The 21,915-nt window shown below is 39.2% G+C and overlaps 1 protein-coding gene and 1 pseudogene across 2 annotated transcripts; both read left to right on the top strand.

The window, feature by feature from the left end:
* Positions 1-266: 266 nt before the first annotated feature.
* Positions 267-20,911, top strand: FGL1 (fibrinogen like 1). 2 transcript variants are annotated; one of them, XM_024562830.4, is made up of 8 exons: positions 267-346; positions 5,313-5,391; positions 7,445-7,625; positions 12,860-13,019; positions 13,276-13,373; positions 16,592-16,680; positions 16,840-17,027; positions 20,657-20,911. In XM_024562830.4, exons 2-8 carry the CDS (start codon positions 5,320-5,322, stop codon positions 20,814-20,816), a joined length of 948 nt encoding a protein of 315 aa, XP_024418598.1. In that variant the 5' UTR covers positions 267-346; positions 5,313-5,319; the 3' UTR covers positions 20,817-20,911. The 2 variants fall into 2 exon arrangements, with proteins under 2 accessions (XP_024418598.1, XP_045053204.1); XM_045197269.3 differs by having other exon boundaries at positions 278-403.
* LOC112306812 (U4 spliceosomal RNA) lies at positions 14,616-14,687 on the top strand (annotated as a pseudogene).
* Positions 20,912-21,915: the final 1,004 nt, after the last annotated feature.

Raw genomic sequence — 21,915 nt, forward strand, 5'->3', positions numbered from 1 at the left:
TTAATTGAAGTACAAAAATTCTCTGAATGAGCACAATAATAAGAGGTTAAAAATCAGAGATGTATTTTTGCAAAGATATATTTGTGGATCTTTCTTAAAAATGTATGCAGGCGGGAGAAAAAAATATCAGAGTATTGGCTTTGTCCTTGACTCTCCTCTCTTAGTTGTCCTTCCCGTTAAACTGATTTCCTCATTTATTTGTTTCTGGGTTAAAGCCAGAATCAATATTGCCCCTGTTTCTAATCAAATAATAGGGAAACAATGATAAATTTGGAGCGCAGTTAAAGGACCCCGGCGGGCCGAGTGGCTGGACCTCACCTGAGCCGAGTTTCTGACTGTAGGCAAGGTACTGAACACCTCTTCACTCTTGACATAACTGTAACAGTGTTCATCTGTTTCATAGGTATGGATGATATGCAGTGGACTGAATAAACAGCTGTCAGCTATTGGGAGAGGGCAGGTTGATGCGAGAAAAGTCTGTTTCTGCAGCTTGGAAAAGAGATTTTGAATTCTGTCTCCTTCTCATTCCCAGTACATTTTGAATGAATTGGGTGGGGATTTGATGTAAATAATAAGATCTGAAGTTTCATTTATGCAACGTGGAAGATAATGGACCATATTATAATTTCCACTTCAGATGTAAAAACTTCAGAAGTATTTTTATTTCCATTTTGGGGGATCAAACTCATTTAGCTTTTTAAGGCTTTCACTGAGTATAAAAATAAAGACACTGTTATTTTCCATTTTTAAACAAAGAGTAAAGTTGGAAGAAAATAACATAAAAATCTCTAAGACTATGTTCATGGGTAAATTTTCGACTGTCTTACGTTAAGGTTGCAGTCCATTTGTGAATGCGAACTTGTTAAACATGATTTCTTCAATAACTTTTTCTTTCTTTTTTATTTCTTTTATCTTGTATTCTTTCATAATAGCTCGCTTAAAATGCACTGTTTTTAAAATTTTACATGCTACTAATGTACTTTTATAATTGTGTTTGTAAAAGTTACATATCGGCTATAAAACTTTTAAGTTCAAAACTTAATATTTTTGCTTTTAAATTTAATCCACTATAATCAACTAACTTAAAAAAATTTTAGTGGGGAAGAAATTAGACTTTATAGACTTAGAGTAATTTATATCAAATAATACAGTACATCAAAGAATAGCCAATTGAAAACTATTTTACAATGATTAAAAGTTTTCAACTTTTCCAAAGCAAAAACATTGTAAAAGAAATACAATTAGTCACATAATGAAGAACTAAATAATCTGATATAACGTTACCACAAGCCAGATTTGCAGAATAATAATGGTTTACTTTGATGAATGATGAAAACCAGATTTTATAAGCAAGTTTCTTAATACCTAAACATTTCTTCAAGATTGTAGAAAACGTCTAGAATTAGAAATGAGGGCACTGTGGAATTTTAAAGGACTTAAGATATCCTCAGGAATTATTCTAATGATGATCAAATTAACATAATGACTATTAAAATACATATGACATTTTGATATGCCTTATTGTTTAAGCATCTGAAGACTGGAGGCTGCCTCCTTTCTCTGGGAAAGATCAGATTTGATTATTTTAATGGCAATGAGATGGGAATTTGAGGACACCAAGATACAAAGACCTACGAAAGCATTTCTTTGGCCCTTTATTTTATACCAAATCTAAGGTATAACAATAGGTACACATGTTATATGCTTTGCCAGTGTCTCCCAGAGCGCTGGCAACACACACTGTCACTTATGCATGAGCCCGGCTCAGACATACATACAAGAACACCATTTTTCTAAAGGCTGTAATTTTTCAATAGACATCCTGAGGATTAGCTTAGGGCAGAACTACGAGATTTCACATGTTGACTACATGTGAGTGATTTTTAAACATATTTAAATCTATGTATATTAATGTATTAACATGGAAGCATTCATATAAAAACAGGCTGTTACCAAATTTTTTCTCTCACTAAATAAGCTACAAATATTTTATTTTTAGCCTACATTTTTTGGCAAAAAGACTACAATGATTCAAGTGTTTTCTTTCCATCTAACCAATAGGTATTAATTTGAATCATATGAAATTGCTACTTTTGTAGGTCAGAATGTTCAAACATATGCCATTTCTTTTTTTAAAATAGCTTTTATGAAAAAAGGATTTTATTTATTTATTTTTAGATAGAGAGGAAGGGAGGGAGAACAAGGGAGAGAAACATCAATGTGTAGTTGTCTCTCACGCACTCCCAGTTGGGGACCTGGTCTGCAACCCAGGCACGTGCCCTGATTGGGAAATGAACTGACGACCCTTTGGTTTGCAGGCCGGCACTCAATCCACTGAGCCACACCAGCCAGGGCCAAACATATGCCATTTCTTATAGTTCAACCTTATATATGAAGAAAGGAACAATGAGGCACTAGGAAAAGAGGCTCAGAAATCTTAAAGGGGCCCTGGAGCAGGGTTTTGTGAGAAAGAAAAAACAAATTCATGTGTTCAATCCAACTAAAAGTTGGATTAACACTTACTTTCCGAAATGCACTTAGCCCCTTGTTTTCCCCTTGACCAAAATAAGCATAGAAAAGTATGTCACTATGAACGGACTGCAGTGTTGTGGCAAGGAAATCACATTTCACCTCTGAGAAAGACTCTCCCTCCTGGGGAATATCTGAGTCAACCACAACAATTAGCAAGGCGTAGTGCTTGCCTTCAAAAATCTCACTCTTGGCCTGGCCGGGTGACTCTGCTGGTTGCAGCATCATCCCCACGCATCAAGGTTGTGGGTTTGATCTCCAGTCAGGCCACATGCAAGAAGGAACCAATGAATGCATAAATAAGTAGAACAACAAATCAGTATTTCCGTCTGTCTGTCTGTCTGTCTGCCTCTCTCTCTCTCTCTCAAACCAATAAATAAAATATAGATTGAAAACATCTTACCTTAAGCAAAATAGCACAGATAAGGGAGCAGTTGGAGAGGACCTGTGAAAAACTGACTAAATGAGAACCCCATCACCTGGCACCGTGCCTGGAACACAGCAGGCGTGCGCACACTGTTTCTTGAGTGAGTAAATGCCACCCTGGTCCATAAAGATTGGGTGTGCTCACAGTGCAGGAAGTAATTAATTTTGTCTTGAGGGGTGGTCTGGGAGTGTTTAGTGTTTACATTTAATTACACATGGTTTCATGTATACTTAATTTATATTATCTTTAATTTCCATTTTAATATTTATTTCTATTTATTTCTCAAATCATCGCCTTGCTCAGGGAGCTCTTTTTCTCTCTCGCAGCATGTAGCAAAGCGCTGGGCAGATAGATGATCAGTGCATGCTTGCTGATGTCGCCCTTCCCTGGGACAGCTTCGGCTTTAGTGCAGCCGGCTCCTCTCCTGCCAGGGGAACCCAAGGTGCCTTTGGCGAAACCTGTGACCCAAGAGCAAATGTGTCACAGCCATGTTCAGGAGTGAGAGGGATGTGCAGTGGAAAAGTCCACATCAGAGGGCCTCTATGCTTCTCCACAGCCTATTTCTCTATAGATAACTGGGAAATACGGGGTGGGGCAAAGGTGGGTTTACGGTTGTTCATGTGGAAAATGATACAATAACTAATCAATAACAATACAAGAATAAACTGTGTTTCATATACTCACACCTCTAAATCTACTTTTGCCCCATCCTCTCTCTCTCTCTCTCTATATATATATATACAGAGAGAGAGAGGAAGGCCAACTAGATACAAGTTGGGGGCATTAGTCCTCAAGGTGGAAAGCTCAGGTGCTTTGTCTTCCATACACCAGCTGTGTGAGTTTGGGGAAGTGACTTAGCCTCTCTGATCTATAATTCATTTGTATGATAAGGATAATAGCACGTGCCTTGTACGGTTATTTGAGGAATAAATAAGATGTTTATAAATGCATAACACAGTTCTAGGTAAATAGATATAAAAATGTCAGCCAGACATAACGACGTGTGACGTAAAATTATGCAGTTATACCTAGCAGACTCATTTTTACTCTCTGTAATGCACAAATTTCACATATTCTAAAATTCACATTATATTTTACAATACTCCTCAAAATGGTCATGCATGCTGTTTGTGACGGAATGTAATGCCTCTTCCATTCTGGAATGTTTTGTTGGTCCCAGTATGACTAAGAACTACCTACTTTATTAATATAGGCTAAAAAAATTTTGTCTATTAAGACCTTAAATGATTGCTTCCCAATCTGTGCTGAACAGCAATCAGAGGCGAGTCTAAAAAATTGTAAGGCCTGATTGCCGCCTTTAGATATTTGATTCAGTCCCTTGGCATGGAGATTTTTTAAAAGCTCTCCAAGAAATGCTAATGGACAGCAAGGTGTAGGAACCATTTCTCTAATTACATAAAAATTGAGAAAGAGACACATTGGAATGACCAAATTGTCATAGGTTCTATAAGAATAAAAATAGGCTAACAAATAATTCAGGTGATTCCAGTTTCTTTTTTTAGCAGAAACCACAGGATTAATTTTTTTTTGAACATTATGCAGATGTTTCTGTCCTTCTAGGCTCCTTAGCTTCTAAAATTTATGAAAACTCCCCACTGGCAGCACATAGAAGTTATTTTGAGGATGAACAAAATTTTTCATCAAGAGTAATGACTATAAGATTGATTTTTTTAAATCTTTAGAAGTGGTAAAGTGAGTTTTCCTCCACAACTTTAGGTAGGATTTAAAATTTTTGTATTATCTTGGTAATTTGCCTAAACATTAAAACATTAAGAAAAACAATGTCACCTTATTACCTGTTGTGACTTTATTATTCGTTCTTCTTTTAAAAATAAAAGCTGTTTTCCATACACAAAATGAGTTACAACTCATTTAGCAGTTATCAGATGCCACGGTATCTAAAAATATTACATCAAAGGTGCCACATTGCTACAAAGTAGGAATTAGGATTTCCATTTTAGAGAGAGGGGGCCTTTCCGTAAACTGCCTGAGGCCACACAACTAGGAAGCAGCTCAGCCAGAATCTGGACCACGTGTGTTTATAGAGCCTGTGTCTTTTCCTCACTATTGTACAAGCAGCGATGCAGACCACCCAAAGATCCAAGTCCCTCCTTTATTTCTGCAGTTGAACAGGTTCGATTCTATTGAAAGTCACAGTGAGAGCATCAGTCCCTGCAGGGGAGGCCAGGGGAAGTCCAGGAGAATTTCCTTGGCGACTCTCAGATGGCCTGGAACTTCATCCGACCTCCCGGATGCCCTTGAGTCTGACCTTAACTCTAGCATCATAAAAAAATTCACAGGCAATAAGTTTATGAAATTCTTTTTGTTCCTGCAGTTTTTCAATGGGGAAAATGGCGAAGATGTTGAGTTTCATCCTTGTTACCACTACTCTGGTAACGGGCAGGGAAAGCTGGGTAAGCTCATTGCAAAAGCTTTTGTTGTATTTGTAATGCCCGCTTTGACCTGAATTTTCTCTTATTCTGCGGGAAATCTATAGTAACTTGTTGCACTGAAAGAACTTAACTAACGTGGGATGGGGGGAAGCGGTGCAGAATGAGGGTTCGTGGCAGCACCCGTCACGTAGTAGGCACTTACCAAGGGCTTTAAAATTTTTTTTTAAGTAAAAATCAGTATTCACAACAAATAAGTAAAATCTTTTTTAAATTTACTGGGGTTATTTGGGTGCTAAGATGACATAAGAACTTTAAAACCATTCATTAAAATGGACCTTGAGCTTTCCACTATTGAATACCATTAGCATCAATTAAACAGATTATTTGAAGGCAATTACAATGAATTCATGTGTAAAAAGGTAAAAATACTCATTTACTCAAAGTTCTGAGAGAAGGAGAACTGCTGAATTTTAACTAAGCTTACGAACACCACGTATCCAGTCTCATACCGATTGAGCGTGGCCCTGTAATCCCTTCGGTTATTTTTAAATTGCATAGTCCACTGTATTTAACCATATCACAACCAATTTCCCACTGTTAGGAAGCAACACAGGATTCCAACACCATAAAATGTCTTTGCTGTTCATGTTTTAGACAGGTGTGACTCAGGGGATAAACCCAGAGCAAATAAGACAGAGTCCTAGAGAGACAGCTGGGACCAGGAGATGGGAGGAGTGGCCTCTGCCATGGCGTCTCCATTCTCTTGTTGTATGACTTTCAGTTGTGAGGCCAAATTATAATGTAATGGACTTACATTATAGTCCTTCATGGCAAAGCAGTGTGCCTTTTTCTTGTGTCCCAAATAGCTTATCCAACTGTGCTGTTCAGACTGTCTCGTAGAGGCCCTGGACACAGTAGATCCTCATATTTATGGAATAGTAAATACAGGGGTAGTACATAAAGGTGGGGATGGGAAGTTAAACAACTGTAAATTGGGAAATACTTCTGACTATAACCAAGTGCCTAGTTTAGGAAGTAGTGTGTGTAAAAGCAGTGTGAAGCACGTATACACTAGTGCTGGTGATTTCTCAGAAGTGAACATTTACACATACCACACAAGGTTGTGACAGGAGCTGCAAACAGAGATGTTAAGGGAAAAAGGCAAAGGTTCGTCTTTTGTCCTTTTTCCTGCTCCCCCAGTAGCTCTCCCAGTGCTGAGAACTCAGGGCCTTTACTGCAGCTTCCGGCCTCCATGTCTCTTCCCAGCAGACCTGGCTCTGCCACCCTCCTTCCCAATTCACCCACCACACTCGCTTTACCTTAGGAGGGTTTGCTCAGTCAGGTACAACTTTAGAAATGAGCTGATCAACTCTCTCACATGCAATATTCTTGGGTTATTTGTCTTTTTAGAGACGGTAAATGAGTTAACTTTAAGACTCAGGCTCCTCCCCTCCCTTCTTAAGCTGATTGAGGACAAAATGATAAATAAGCAAAAAGTTAAAGTGAATCCAGTAAAATTTTCAGCAACAGGTAAATGGGTGTGATATTAAAGAACATGAGAGTCCAAACCAGGCCTTCTTTATAAAGGTGACCTGATGTCTAAGATTATAAGCATTCTATTATAGTTTTAAAGCACATGAATACCAACAGCTCACTCAAAAGCCTCGTCTGTTTTACTGGTGAGAAAGCACTTGGTGTCATACGCAGACCCTGAGCTGGGTATAAACCCTGACTTCTCTTACCCACTGGGGACTTTTGAGCAAGCCGTCTCATCAGGACTGAGCCCATTCCTACCTTATGGAATTGTTATGAGGGTCAAATGAGACAGCGACTCTGAAATCTTAGCGTAATCACTTCGGTCATGTTACATCATAACATTTTGTAGTTCAAGCACATTAGCATAAGCCATGCTTTTTTATCCTTCAAATAACAAATAGTTTTAGAACTTTCAAACTACTTCCTGGTTGGAATAATATTCTGAAATGGGAGTTAGGAACAAAATTGAATCGTTAATTTATCCAACTCACTAGGATCACTTATTTTCCATGAGAACAAGACACCCATTGCTTTGCAGGCTCTCGAGAACTGTCTCCAGGAGCAGGTACGTCTCAGAGCCCAGGTGCACCAGCTTGAGACCCGGGTCAAGCAGCAACAGGTCAAGATTGCACAGCTTTTGCATGAGAAGGAGATCCAGTTGCTGGATAAAGGAGAGGACAACAGTATCATTGACCTTGGAGGAAAGAGGCAATATGCAGGTCAGAATCTATTTTTCTTTAGTGTTTCAATAACTAATTTATACAACCATGTGCAATGATGGTACTAATCATTGGATCACTTCAGCTTTTGCTAAAGACCTTTTCCTATTCCAGTAAAAAGCAGCATGAAGCATTATACCAAATTCAACTATCTTCAAATATGTTTCACCCTTTTTCCTCTGCTATCTCTGCAGGGGACATTTAATATCAATGCTCAGTATCTGAGAATCCCTATTAGTTTCATAAGAGATCATTGCAATAGATGGTTTAAACATCAGTGTGAGAATGGCAGATGATATTTGTGAAACTTCACAACTGAGCTTTGTTTTTATTTGCGTATTGGTTCTTGTCACATTTATACAGTTTTTCCTTCTGCAACTCTGATCTGCCTCAGGGTAATAAATAAGGTAATAGAATAAAAGGTTAGAGAAGTAGAAAGAATGAGAATTATTTAGGAAAATAAAAAAGTTATTTTATCTGTATATTCTATGGCTTGGTGGTTTTTTTGTTTTGATGAGGCCAGTATTTCCCCCAAGAAACTGAATAATCTTCAACTGTCACACGTGTACGTAGCACTGAACATATTATGACCTATAGAAAACTAGCCACCTGGTTTCCTCCATCTTTTAAAGTAAACCAACGGTTGTCAGAAGTAATAATTATGCCATCAAAGTGCTTTGTTCCTATGTCCTGTCCAGCTTCTGCCATGATGAATTGTCATGTCTCTGTTTGTGAGTTTATCTTGGCCAATTAATTATCTGGGTACGTTGTAAGGTTTGGGATGATGTTTTAATGCATTCTTTCACCCTATTGCCTATCAGAGTGCCCGGGACATCACAGATCCTCACATTCACCCATGAAAGCGAGGTTGCACAGTGAGATAGGAGTAACAACATAATCCCCCTGCTAAACCAGCCAGTTGCTTGTATTTTCAGTGCCTACCATGATGACTGGCATATAGGAAATGTTCAATGTTTAAAGTTTAATTGGTGGAACAGATCAGGTGAAAGAGAGTACAAATACTTCAAATGGATTCCCAGGGTATAACAAGGTAGTTATTTGAATGACAACTTGAAAGAAAGGCAACAGGTTGGTTATTCTAGGGAGGAGCATGCAGATATGTGAACCCAAAGCTAGGTACAACACTGACCCCAAGGGCAAGGAATTGATGGATGCAGAGGAAGTACCAGTATTCCAAATTCCAAACCAAGTTCAAGATCACGGTATCTACTCAGACACAGTCTGAGCAGGTGTCAGCCTAGATTCACGTGTCAGACAATGGCAGGAGGCAGGCAATTGGATGTTACTGGGACTGTGCTGTCAATCATGTTTAAGAGCTAAAAACCCCATCCCCGTGTTGAGAGTGCTGGAAGCGGACTTTAGGGAACAAGAGGTCACCAAGGAGTATGGCAAGAATCAGTTACTAAGAAATTAAAATGCCAAGGTCAGAGCAGGGCTGACTGCATAAACAGGAATTGGGTAGAAGAGTGATATGGATGGAATCCAGACAAACCATTATGTTGTGTATATTTCTTATAACATTATAACACATGGAACAATAGAAAACAGACATTCTAGATGACTGTTTCTAGATATAACAGCTAAAAAATCCTGAATTCAGTAGATCCATTTTTAATTTTTTTTCATATATGGTACAAGAATGAAGGAGAAGAAGGAGTAAGTTATAAATGTAAATACAGTTCAATTGTACTTTATTTTTCAGCCCATGGGGATAGTACTAGAAAGCATGACAAGGGCAAACACTTCATAAATAAAATATATAACACAATTCTAATTTATAATACATATATACATATATAATACATTATAACACATATATAGTCATATATAATATTATATGAAATATATAAAGACTTGCTCACACCAAAATTTATGTTTTGGTGTCCTTGAATTTAAAAAATATTCATGTATATGATCTATAGAAACATAAATGTTTTGCTCTCATTTACAAGTTACTATATTATTATTAAATTAATTATTTTCTTAATTCTAATTCATCTCATGGTAGAAAACACTTAATTACATATAACCTAGCAATTTATGCAAACAATGCACAAACTACATGATTTTTATATAATATATAACTAGATGCCTCTTTTTAAAGTTTTTGGGTGCTATTGAATTATGTACCTAAATTAAAAGATTACAGTACCAAACTCACATTAATTGGTGACATTCACAACAGCCTGCGGCATCACATCCGTTCAGCCAACAAGCCCCTTGGCTTCACCGTGTCCCCTTGCGTGGGAGTCCCAGTCCCTATGAGACGGTCCCTCACACTGTGGGCAGTGGTGAAGGTGCAGACTCTGAAGCCTGGTTCCGAAGTCCCGCTGCCCGTCTTGACCGCTGTGGTCTTTGGGAAGTTCCCTTACCTCTGTGTGCTTCATGCTCCTCACCTGCATAATGGGAACGACGTGAACTCCTGTTTCTCTGCTGTAAAGATTAAATGAGTTAACGTACATGATTACAAAAGCATTTAGCCGTTAGCTCCCTGAATGCCAGCTGTGCTATTAGAATAGAAGGGATGAGTTACCCACCCAGGCTGGGTGGAGCAGGACTCACGAGATTCCATCGCACCACTTAGAATGGCACATAATTTAAAACTTATGAGTTGCTTATTTGTCGAATTTTCCATTTAATATTTTCAGACCACAGTGAATGACAGGTAACTATTATAAAACAATGTAAAGCGAAACCTGGGATAAGGGGAGACTACCGTATTTCCTGTGTCCCTTGTTTTGAGAAGAGAGGGCCCACTCACCCCACCCTACGAGAATACTGTGCTCTCCAGGGAACTGTAAGAGGTTCTCCTCTTACGTTTCCTCCTTATGTCACCTGGGAGTTGAGAGTGGCAGTGGGAGGGCCAGGTCTGGCGTTCCCAACAAGCCCCGTGGAGGGTGGAGGATGGAGGGTGGAGGGTGGAGGGTGGAGGGTGGAGGGTGGAGGGTGGAGTGGGGGGCTGACCTCTTGCCAGCCTGTCTTTGAGTTTAGAATGCCGTGCTTCCTGCCTTTGGTTCTCAGTTTTAAGCTCGGCCTCCATCCTGGGACAAGAGGAAAAAGCCCACTTGGCAGGCTGTCATGTCACTTTATGAAAAGCTTAAACATTCAGACTCCCGACCTAGTTGGTTTCCCGCGTGATCAAAGAAAGTATTCGCCTCGCCCAGTTTAATGCCGTGTTTATCAAAGGGGCAGGGCGTGCTGGCCTCAATCTATATGTAAGGATCCAAAAATCCTTTTTTTTTTTTAACTCCTATGAACACAGAGCTCTTTACCCCTGCCCTCCTCCTGCCTGTTTTCCAGGGAGTTGAGTGGGTCAAAACATTTTGAAAATTACAGCTTTAAATACCTAGCTAATACTAAAAACCCTACATTGTTAGAACTTTCTGCAATGGCAATGTAAGTCCCACGTTTGCACGGCAGGCTCCTTAACTTATTTGCTAAGGAAGTGCTTATTTGAATTGTAAGTTGGGTGGGTTTTTTGCTTTGTTTTATTTCTCCCTGTTGAAAGCTTTCCTCTGGATGTTAAGTTGTGTTTGACATTTTCCACTGGGAAGAAGAAAAAATTTTTGAAAACACAAACAAACTCATATTTGGCATAAAATAAAAACAAATAGGAAATGTTGGCTGAAAACTCTATATTCACAAAGTTTTCCAGAGGCAAACGTTATAGCTAATTATTTCCATATTTGTTTAGAAAATAGTCTGAACCTTAAGAGCCTTTACTATTCAGCATTTTGATAAAAGTTTAAAAGTAAGCAAAAAGCTCCTTTTCTTAACAAGGAAAGTTAAGATCTGCCTACTTTGATGAAAAGTGGGCTGCAATATATTTGACCACAACATGTAGACTTTTGAACAACATTGAACTAATTTTAGGTAATCATTTTCTTATTGTTTTATTTTTTGTTTAGTAGACAAAATAGGATTTAAAAAAATAATTCAGCAGTATAGAGACCACTGGGGCTTCTGAATCTCAAAAATAAGTATGTGATAAAGCTGAAATCATTACAAAGCTCATCATCGTACCAAAGCAGTGGTATGTTATTGTTCTCAACTCGAGGAGGGCTTTGGGAAGTCACTAACTTTCTTTGTTTTTTTCTTTTTCCTCTTCTGATTCCTATTGCCTACTCAAACTGTTTGAAGTGGAGTCTATTTTGTTAGTAACAAAACAGAGTTGTAGATGAGTTGCCATCAAAACAATGAAAATGAAGAAAGAACTTAAAAATATACTACAATAATGAAATTATCCAATCAGGAAGAGAAAAAAATTTCAAAAGACAGGAAATTAACAAAATGGCAAGGGTAAAATGTGAAAGTTCATAATGTCATATTATAGCATTGAAAGTATTTTTATCCAAAAGCCTGTGAATGAGTATCCTTGAAGCTATCTCTGTGTAACGGCCAACACTTCAGCCACCCGAAGCACAGCTTCCTGGGCATCTAAGCAATGCGAAGCACACACCCACCACATTCTCCAAGTCTGCACAGGTCGGCCTGCGTGAGACCCAATGATATTAACTTATCTCACCCTCAAGTGTTTAAAGAAGCAGATACTACTTTTTGGTGACAAACTGGTAGCTATGTTTGCTTCCAAAGATATACCATGTCAAAGAAGAATGCTGGGAGAAAAAGAGTAGCAGAAACATTCAGTTTTTAGCAAAAACATCTAAGAATACATGGGCTGTTAGAAATTTCAGTGGCTTAGTAAAAAAATTTGGTGAGACCGGGAGATTGTAAGACTCTTACAAGAAGATGACTGTTTTGAGTCCATTTCCAGGTGTTCTGAATGATTTGCAATGCTCTAAGTCAGGATAACCCTTATTGTTTGTTTGGTGTTATATTTCTACTTTCATTTTAGCTTCATAGGAGAGAAAATTCCACTATTCTGTCTGACAAATCTGTACGTTCCATTTATGTAAACTGTAATAACTAAACACATATAATTTTAAAAAGTGTTTTCTACAAAAATTAAAAATGAGAAACCAGATCCCTATTTCACTCCTTTCCCCCATGATCATCTCTAGGAGTTAGATAGAAAAAGAAATGACTTTGCTAATATCCACTGGAAGATGTACCAGATGCAATTTTAAAAAGCTGATTATCTCCTTCATGTGTTTATCTGTCTGCATTAGTATTGAGTAATCTCATTCACAGGCTCCCTTTATTAAAAAAAAAAAAGACATGACAAATGTTACATTACTTTGTTTTATAAACAGATTGCTCAGAGGTTTTCAATGACGGGTATAAGAGCAGTGGGTTTTACAAAATCAAGCCCCTCCAGAGCCCGGCAGAGCTCCCTGTTTATTGTGACATGTCCGATGGAGGAGGATGGACTGTGATTCAGCGACGATCTGACGGCAGTGAGAACTTCAGCAGGTGCGCTAATTACGACGTACGGATTTATGTGGAATAGAAAGTGTAAAGTTTATAATAAGTAAACCCTTCTGTCCTGTCCTAATTTCTACTAATTAGACAGACGCTCACTGTCTCTAAACCAGAGTAACTGAAAGAGCGTTGACAAATCCAGAAACCGCTGGGTGCAGGAGCAGCAGCGAGGCGGGGTGGGCACCTCGGGTACTGCAAAGGTCTAGTTGCATTGTGCTAAAATCAGCTTTTGCTTTAAATGTTTTAGAGGCTGGGATGACTATGAAAATGGCTTTGGAAATTTTGTCCGAAAGGATGGTGAATATTGGCTGGGTAATAAAAATCTTCACTTACTAACCACACAAGGTAAGATTTGCCTAATATCAAATTCATTGGAAATGCAATAAAAACACTAAAATGTTTTTCACTAAATTATAGGCAACAGAACTAATTCAGTAACTACTATAATTTGCAGATGGCAATGGTCTCTTTTGGGCAATAATTCCCTTCGTAAAATGTGGCTGCTTAAAACTGTGACTAGAGAAAAAGGAAACTAGACCTGAGTTGGGGCCGGAGGGATTTCTCATGTGCGTACTTTCTATGTCTGGACAAGAAATATAATGTCATAATCATTCTTTCTGAAATGTCTTAAGTGCCTCAAAATATACCTAAGGTACAGTTACCTATTGCCACCATAGTAGTGCGTAACAACTCACTTCAAAATTTAGTGGCTTAAAATCACAACCAGTTGTTTTTCTTCTCAGTTGCACAAGTCGTCTGGCTGGTTTTGCCGATCAGGGCTGTGCTCTGCTGGACTTGGCTGGGTCGCTCATGGGTCTGTGATCAGCTTTCTGGGCAGGTAGAGGCCAGCTCTTCTAGGCCCTCAGATGGAGCAATTCAGCTCCCCTCCAGGTGATCACTCATCTTCCAGCTCGCTGGCTTGGGCCTTAACCGAGTTCCAAGGAAGGGGGAGGAAATACCTGTTTCTTGACTCAGAACTGGCACATAGTATTTTCACGATCTTTTATTGGTGAAAGCTAGTCACAGAACCAGATCAGAAGTAAGGGGAAAGGAAAGAGACTTCCCGCGTGGGCTTACCAATTCCCATTGCTAAGGGGAAGGTGAAGAAACGGGGGGATTGGGGCTGTTTTTGCAATTGAATACCATACCCCATTAATGTCCTTGTTTTCATCTCTCACCCAAGTTTTATTTTGAAAACTTCAATGATACAGTAAAACTCAATGAAGTTTTCACCTACCACCTGTACTCTACATTAACATTTTACTCTACTTGTTTTTCCCACATCTATCCATCTATCTGTCCACCAACTCATTTTATTTTTTGACACATTTCAAGGTAAATTGCAGACATCTATAAAATTTCCCCTATATACTTTTACGTGGTTATCTTTAACTAGAGTTTAATATTTGTCTAAAGTATCATTATTTTGATAACAAATTTTCCATGTTTCTCTTTCCATGTCTTTGCTGCAATCCACTGTCTTCCCTACCTCATTTGCAGTGTGAGATTGTAGGCAGCGCCACTCAGGTTTGGTTCTAAATGTTTCATAAAAGGCCATTGTATTTATTGCTCAAGAAAGCATGCTACAGCTTTGCGCAGTGGCAGTATCGTAGCCAGTGAGGTGTATCCGAGGTGTGATTATTGCTAATTGAAAAGAAAGCATGCTAAACCACACTAGCAATGCGCTAACGGTAAGAGCAAGGGTCTTACTTGGTTCCATCCAAGTTAAGGAAAGCAATTGGTGCTCCTATATTCATAATAGTGAGTAGGATTATAATTACAGGGTTTTTTGAGACACTGGAATAATAACTGAGAGAGAAGGGATAGTCCTAGAAGCCTAATACTTTTTTGTTTGTCCTTTCTTGTATCTAATGCTATTTAAATTGTAACATACTTATTATCCTACTTTTAAGTGTTTTTTTTTTGTTTTGGTTAGGTACGTGACATTTATCATATCAACTTCTGTTTCTTTCACACATTAATAAGTATCTGGTTTCTCATCGAAACTGTGAAAACCCCCCAAAGTAACTCTTGGTGCCTTCTAAATGTGCAAAATTCATACTTATTATTTTTTGAATGATTACTGAGTGCTTGGTTGCCCAGATGCACTTTGCAAACACATCAGCTTCCCTTTCATCTTTTGCTTAGTGCTCAGTGTAGCTACTTCTCATGGCAGCAAAAATGTATTTATCAGTTCTAGGCCTCACCACCACTAATCACATCATCCACACTTAAGGCTAAGCACTTGCCTCCAAAAATAGCTTTAGCCCCATTACACAATTTTCAACTGGAAGTGTTTGCAATAAAGGTACTTTAGAAATGGTCTGTAATTGCATTGTGATTTACTTCATAACCAAAGAGATATTTAGGTGGCTACCTAAAACAATGAGACCGATTTTGTATCTCTCCTATAATACAAAGTGTTTTTGTGGGTGAGTTACCAGCCTGCCCTACTGCTCCCGCCTACTGCATAGTCTTGGTTCACATACCCTTCGCTGCCTCTTGTTCAGGTTAGAGGGGCTCGTCCTTGGGACTCACTTTAGAGAAATCCATGGGAGAAGGAATCTGTGGGACTAGAGGGCCAAGACCAACAGGAGCCCCCTCCCCATCCTAGACTCACTCCAGCGGTAGGGAATCCAGCGTTTCACACAGCTTTGCTTGTCTGCAGGACCCGTTCATGCTTCTGCGCCCATCCCCCTGTGGGAAGGTTGTGCTGCTGGTGTATGTACCCCTACGCTTGAGGGACGGTGAAGGAACAACTTTTGTTGTGGGTGTAAACAGAGCTTGGGTGTGCAGTCTGGAAAGCCCGCATGTGTGGACATGCCCATGCTGTGTGTGATGGAGATAGTGATGGGATGAGAGGCAGGCAGACCATAGACCAGGCCGACAGGTGGGGTCCCCGGGGGCTTTCTCCAGGGCCTCCACGTTCTACCTTGGAACCCGGAGGAATCTGAGACTCCAAATTCAAACCTGGTCTTACAGGTTATCGTGAAGTTTTGTTTATTAAAGTAAGAGGCTAGAGCATAAACTATTTAACAGTTGGTTTGATTGATAACTTTCTATGTTCCTGACAGTAGTCGTGTTTCTGCAAAAGTTAATAGTCCTTGTTATTTGCAAATGAGGGGACAATGAGGAAAAGCTAACCTGAAGATTCTAAGTATTCAGTCATTACTTATATTTAAGATCAACATTCTTACCAAAATTAAGAAAAAGAGGAAAAACATTTAAACTTTTTGAAAGTTCTTTTCTTTCATTGTTAGATCTCTTAATCTATTAACTAAATAGATTTTCTGTTGTTCTTTGCAAAGTAAATTGCACTAGCTTTTACCTATGATATAGAAGTTTTTATCTTTAATATTGTGTCCCTACTTTTTTTCAAGTAAAATACACAATAAAATCTTCATGTAAATACACTGGAGCCACTGTTTATTCCCTGAAGAACTGACCCAGGAGTTGGTCTAAGTAAAACAGAGCCATCATTATTTTTAGTCCTCAGTAAATCAATGTTATCTCACATGTTTTTTTTTTAAAAAACCCTACAATTTCTTGTTGTTGTTTTCTAGGAGACTACACTTTAAAAATCGACCTTGCAGATTTTGAAAAAAATAGCCGTTATGCCCAATACAAAATTTTCAAAGTTGGAGATCAAAAGGTACTAAAATTTTCAAATAAGTAATGCCACAAAATAATGTATAAAACATACAAGCTAAACCCTGAAGTCAGGGGAAATAAAAATATAAAATTCTTTCATTTATTAAATAAACCTTTTTAACGTGACAACTGACAGTGGAAGTTGCCTCTGTTCCTCCAGAATTCCTACGAGCTGAATATCGGAGAATATTCTGGAACAGCTGGGGACTCGCTTGCAGTGAAATTCGATCCTGAGGAGCAATGGTGGGGTAGTCATCAAAGAATGAAATTCAGCACGTGGGACAGAGATAATGACAACTACGAAGGGAACTGTGCCCAAGAAGAACGCTCCGGCTGGTGGTTTAACAGGTTTGACGTTTTATGAACAGAATTGTAATGGCACTGATGGAATCTCACTGGTGGGCATTGATTTTAATACCTGTCTGAGGTCATGTTGGTCTCTGTACTGGTATTAGTAAGTAATCATCTTTATTAGAATTCTTCAGTGCCGGAGTAGTTTTGAGGATTTGTTCATTGTGTACGTGAGTAAAGCTTGAAAGATACGTCTTAGAAATAAACCAAATACAGTCTTGCAGACTGAATGACGAGACTGTTACCATAAACGGTAGGCCACAAATCGGCACAAAGAAATAGGGAGCATTTACACGCAGGAAAAATACTTTCGGCCTTCCAATAACCAAGTAGCTCTTCACCTTCTCCCATCATATGAAATGGTCATGTTATTGTTATAAATTTTTCTCTGTAGTATATGCTACTTTTCAATTACCGTGATTTGCATTAAATCACCGGACCCAAGCTCCTCCCAGTGCAGAAATTTTCTCTACAGTATTCCTGAAACCTAATTCCACCCCTCTGATTAAATACTTCAATGTTACTTAATCAGCAAGCTCATTCCACTGTTGATGGTATTAAGTTTCTTCTTTTATTAAGCTGACATCTGCCTTCTTATACTTTGGCGTTTTTTTTCCCTCGGTAGCTACAGCGTAATTGTAATTCCTTTTCAACATAATCTTCAGCTACTGGCCGAGATGTATTGATTTTATTCCTCAATATTTCCTCTTCTCGAGACCAGGTATCCGCGATTCCTTTAAGTCTTCTCCACCCGAAGTGGGTTCCAGACAGCTCCCTTTGTTGTAATCACAGGTTTAAGGCAGGCATGGAAACTTCATAGAATCTTCTTTACAAATAACCTGATGGGCCTGATCCGCAAAGCGGATGCGCTCAGACTGCGAAGCAGCATCCGAGCTTTGAACATCTTCTTTTCCCTTTAGAAGGCACAAGCCATCTCAAATTATCTGGACATTTAAATTTTCCATTAAAAAATTTTTAGTAATTATTTCCGAAATGTCAGATTTTCCAAGTAATTGAGGACTATCCATTTAAGTCCCATAATCCACATTTTAACATTTTTGTTATGTAAGCACTTTTAAAGTGTTTAAGAATCCTCTGTCTGACAAGGTGGAGGTGTACCAGAAACATGCTGATTTCCCCGAAAGTTATGAGAATCCTCATTCAGAACATCGCTTACTCTGACATGCTGATTTTGGAACTGCAGATTCTAGGGAGACACAGCTAGTCAAGTTGAGCCTAAGTAGTTGTAAAAACAGAATTTTCTCTGGATGTTGCTTTTCTAACAGTGTGAGTACATTTAATTTTTGGTCGTTTGTAAGGGGACTGAAGCTCATACACACCAGTGAGAGGGGCGGAGAGACAAAGTTATCTTTCCTACTCAGCAAATCAAAGGAAATGACAGTCTTTTCCCTAGTGGTTTTCTTGTTCTCTTAGCAACCATCTTTGGTCAACTTCCCTTTCCCCTCTTTTTTCCTCCCTTTACACATAATGCATTGTACATAATGCATAAGTTAGCATTATGTAAAAATTACCAGCATTATGGAAACTTTCCTATCATTCATAAAGTGAATGATAGGAAAGCATTCCTTCATGTTCGATTTTGGACAGAATTATGCAGGAATTAACAATCACATCAGTTAGTGTTAACATAGGACCCAAACCATGTACCTGCTGCTGAGTTGTTCAGCTTGTATTGTGCCTGAATGGTACTGGCCCACATGTGATCCGGGGTGAATAAATGATTTACTTGACTTTAAAGGTAGGGGTTCAGGGAGGACCAAGGCAATTCAGTGGCTGGAGTCACCCAAGGAGCATGCGTTGCCCTTGGAGTGAGAGGAGATGATAAGACTGTGCAGATGGAAAATCAGAAAAGCTGGAGAAAAATCCAGTTGTTCCACAGGCTTGGTGTTCCTTCCATCAGGCCTGCTAGTACTGCAGTTTAACTCTATTACCATTTTCCTCCTTATTATAGTTTTTCTTTTTTTAAGTATCAATCATGTTATTTTAGATTTTATTTATTTTTAGAAAGAGGTGGAGGGAGGGAGAAAGAGAGGGAGAGAAACATCGATGTGCAAGAGGTACATTGATCTGTTGCTTCTCGCACACCCCCAACTGGGGACCTGGCCCGCAACCCAGGCATGTGCCCTGACTGGGAATCGAACCTTTGACCTTTCGGTTTGCAGGTCGGCACTCAATCCACTAAGCCACACCAGTCAGGGCTTATTATAGTTTTTCTAATTTGCACGAAATGTTGACACTTTATAAATACCCACCTGCGAGGCATTCTTGCACCACACAGCAAGTCAATTGCTGAGTGTTAATTTTTTTTACCGTGGGAGCCCAGCCATCTCCCAATCTAGTTTCAAGTCCAGGGTGTTCGAGAAATGGAAAGATGGTGGAAATTTGTTCTCAGAATAGCTAAGATTTCCTGTGTTGGCCATACAGTCCATTCCTAACAGGATTCAAACCACAGACCAAATTTAAAAAGTGTATGTAGTAGATGTCTCTAGGAGGACAGAGCTGCACCAAAATATATATTCTGGAGACCCAATTTAGAGCATTTTGGTTTTTGATATTACTTTCAAATCACGGTGTGCTCTTGGCACTTCAGAGACATGTTCTCGATTAGGTGTGTCCGTTTAGATCAGGAGGACTACCAGTGTGGTCAGCAGGAGTGAATCACTAAGCAGGGCAAAGGATTCTAGCCAACCACCTGACATTTATGGGTAAATCGTAAGGTTGTTTGATTCAATAATGCGAGTGCTTTCCATAGATTTCAGAACTATCCTTTGTGAATGCCTTCCCGATATCCTAATGCCTGATGTCTTTTCATTGGTTATATTAATAAAGAAGTATGTAGCAATTTATTTCATAACAGTACACAGCACATTATCACACGTTTTAGTCAATCCACATCAGGGACAAAATTTACAAATACAAAAAGAGGAAGGGGGGCTTTTTAAAACTGATGATAACCTGACCAACTTATCTAGACTGGAGCAGTAGGTTAGAGTAAAAAGTGAACACGGCAGCGCGGACGAATGATTACTGGTTGACGGCTGGGAAAACTTTAAATGGTGGGTTTAGGCCTTTTGTTTTCGTATCCTTGAGGTTAAAATAATTGTTATGCTAGTGATTTTAAGACAGGGAGGGAGAAAGTTTGAATTGTGCACGCTAGGTCTTGGCGGCAGATGGATGAAGGTGTAAGAGCAAATTATCGGGGAGGTGATGGGGCCGGTGGTAGGGCACTAAGCCACACCGTGCGGTGTCAAACCACTCTGTTCTTGCTAAGGCAGAGGACTACAAGCCTATGCTTTTGTTTGCTTGTTTCCCTTTCTCTGTCTAAAGGCTGTTCATCACAAAAATGCTTCTTTATCAATACACTCACCGCAAGTGGCCAGACTTGTATCCTCAGGGCTTATTATGGCACTAAAACCCACCAGTTGAAAAACAAAACAAAACATCTGCTGTAGGAATATCATGGCTTCTGAGAACTGGTAAATATTTCCTCGTCTGAAAATGGCAGAATTCATAGTTAAGATGTTTTTGATCATGTGCTAGCAAAATGCAAGGCTGTCGGAATCTCCTGGTCTGACTGTTCTGCGTTTATTTTTTTCTCCCACTAGGTGTCACTCTGCAAACCTGAACGGCCTGTACTATCGCGGCTCCTACAGCGCTAAAACTGACAACGGGGTGGTCTGGCACACCTGGCACGGATGGTGGTACTCCTTGAAATCCGTGGTGATGAAAATTAGGCCAAATGACTTTATTCCAAATATTGTTTAATGGTTCCTCTTGGGCTTGTATCGCTGCGGATCATCTTGGTTTAAAGAGATTTGAAAAATAGCAATTCTGAACATGCACGTGGATGATGAGAGTAATTGTTACATGTACTACTTTTCATTCTTACTTGCCTTTGTTACTTACTGTAGAGAAATTATGGGATGTTCGCCACATAGATGTGGCTCATGTTAGTATTGATCACATTGCCATGTGCAAAGGGATATGATAAGAGTGGTGCTGAACAAAAATAAAAAGCATAGAATCTGTGCTAACCTGGGAGATGACACAAGCATAAACACATACTAAATTAAGTAGGAATGAAGTTGCATAAGCACATAAAAATCTAGCAAATAATAGATCGCCAGATCAACTGCATGGACAATAAATACTGTGAGTGGGGATTTGAACTCGGCTCTCTGACTATAGAGCTGGAACTCTTATAAACACAACCCAGGACTGTAATCACTATAAAACACTATCTCGTATTTTCAGGATATTTATGTAGGTTATACTCCTCTTTCAGAAGCCTCACCTATACCAATCTTGTGGAGTAGTAGTATTCCCAACTCACAGAGCTGAGAGCATACGGATCTGAGATTGTGGGAGGCTCAAAGTTACAAAGCTACTAAGTAAGGGAAGAAGGACTCAATCCAAGTCTTCTGGCACTGAACGAAATGTGTTGCCACCATGCTACAGGTGCATGTGGCTGGAATGTGGACAGGGGAGGTAGAGAGAGGACCTTGAGCATGGGAGTGAAAGTGGGACTGAAGGTAAGACACTGCCCCAAATATTTGAGTGCTGGCAAGTATCCAGCACAGAGGACTCAGCTCAAGCCCACATGAAGCTCAGTTTTTTTAAATGAAGACATACACTAACCATACCTATAATCATATATAAATAATTTCAAAAGCTGATAAGTATGAAGGAAAAATATATGCCAGGGGAATGTATAGCAGGGGGCCTGGCCTGATGCAGGGAAAGCTTCCCAGAAGGACTCAGCTCTTCAGCAGACATGTTTTAATTAGGAGTATGTGGCAGATCATTGCAGGCAGAGGGAAACTGTGTGTAAAGTAGACAAAGTGGGAAAGAGCAGAGAAACAAA

Source organism: Desmodus rotundus, chromosome 13, assembly GCF_022682495.2.
Source record: "Desmodus rotundus isolate HL8 chromosome 13, HLdesRot8A.1, whole genome shotgun sequence".
Classification (NCBI taxonomy): Eukaryota; Metazoa; Chordata; class Mammalia; order Chiroptera; family Phyllostomidae; genus Desmodus; species Desmodus rotundus.

What these genes read in the sequence shown, in the direction of transcription:
- FGL1 (XM_024562830.4), top strand. Translation starts at nt 5,320, where the DNA reads ATGGGGAAAATGGCGAAGATGTTGAGTTTCATCCTTGTTACCACTACT. An exon ending in TAACGGGCAGGGAAAGCTGG is followed by an intron (nt 5,392 to 7,444) that starts GTAAGCTCATTG and finishes ATTGCTTTGCAG; the next exon opens with GCTCTCGAGAACTGTCTCCA. An exon ending in GGCAGTGAGAACTTCAGCAG is followed by an intron (nt 13,020 to 13,275) that starts GTGCGCTAATTA and finishes TAAATGTTTTAG; the next exon opens with AGGCTGGGATGACTATGAAA.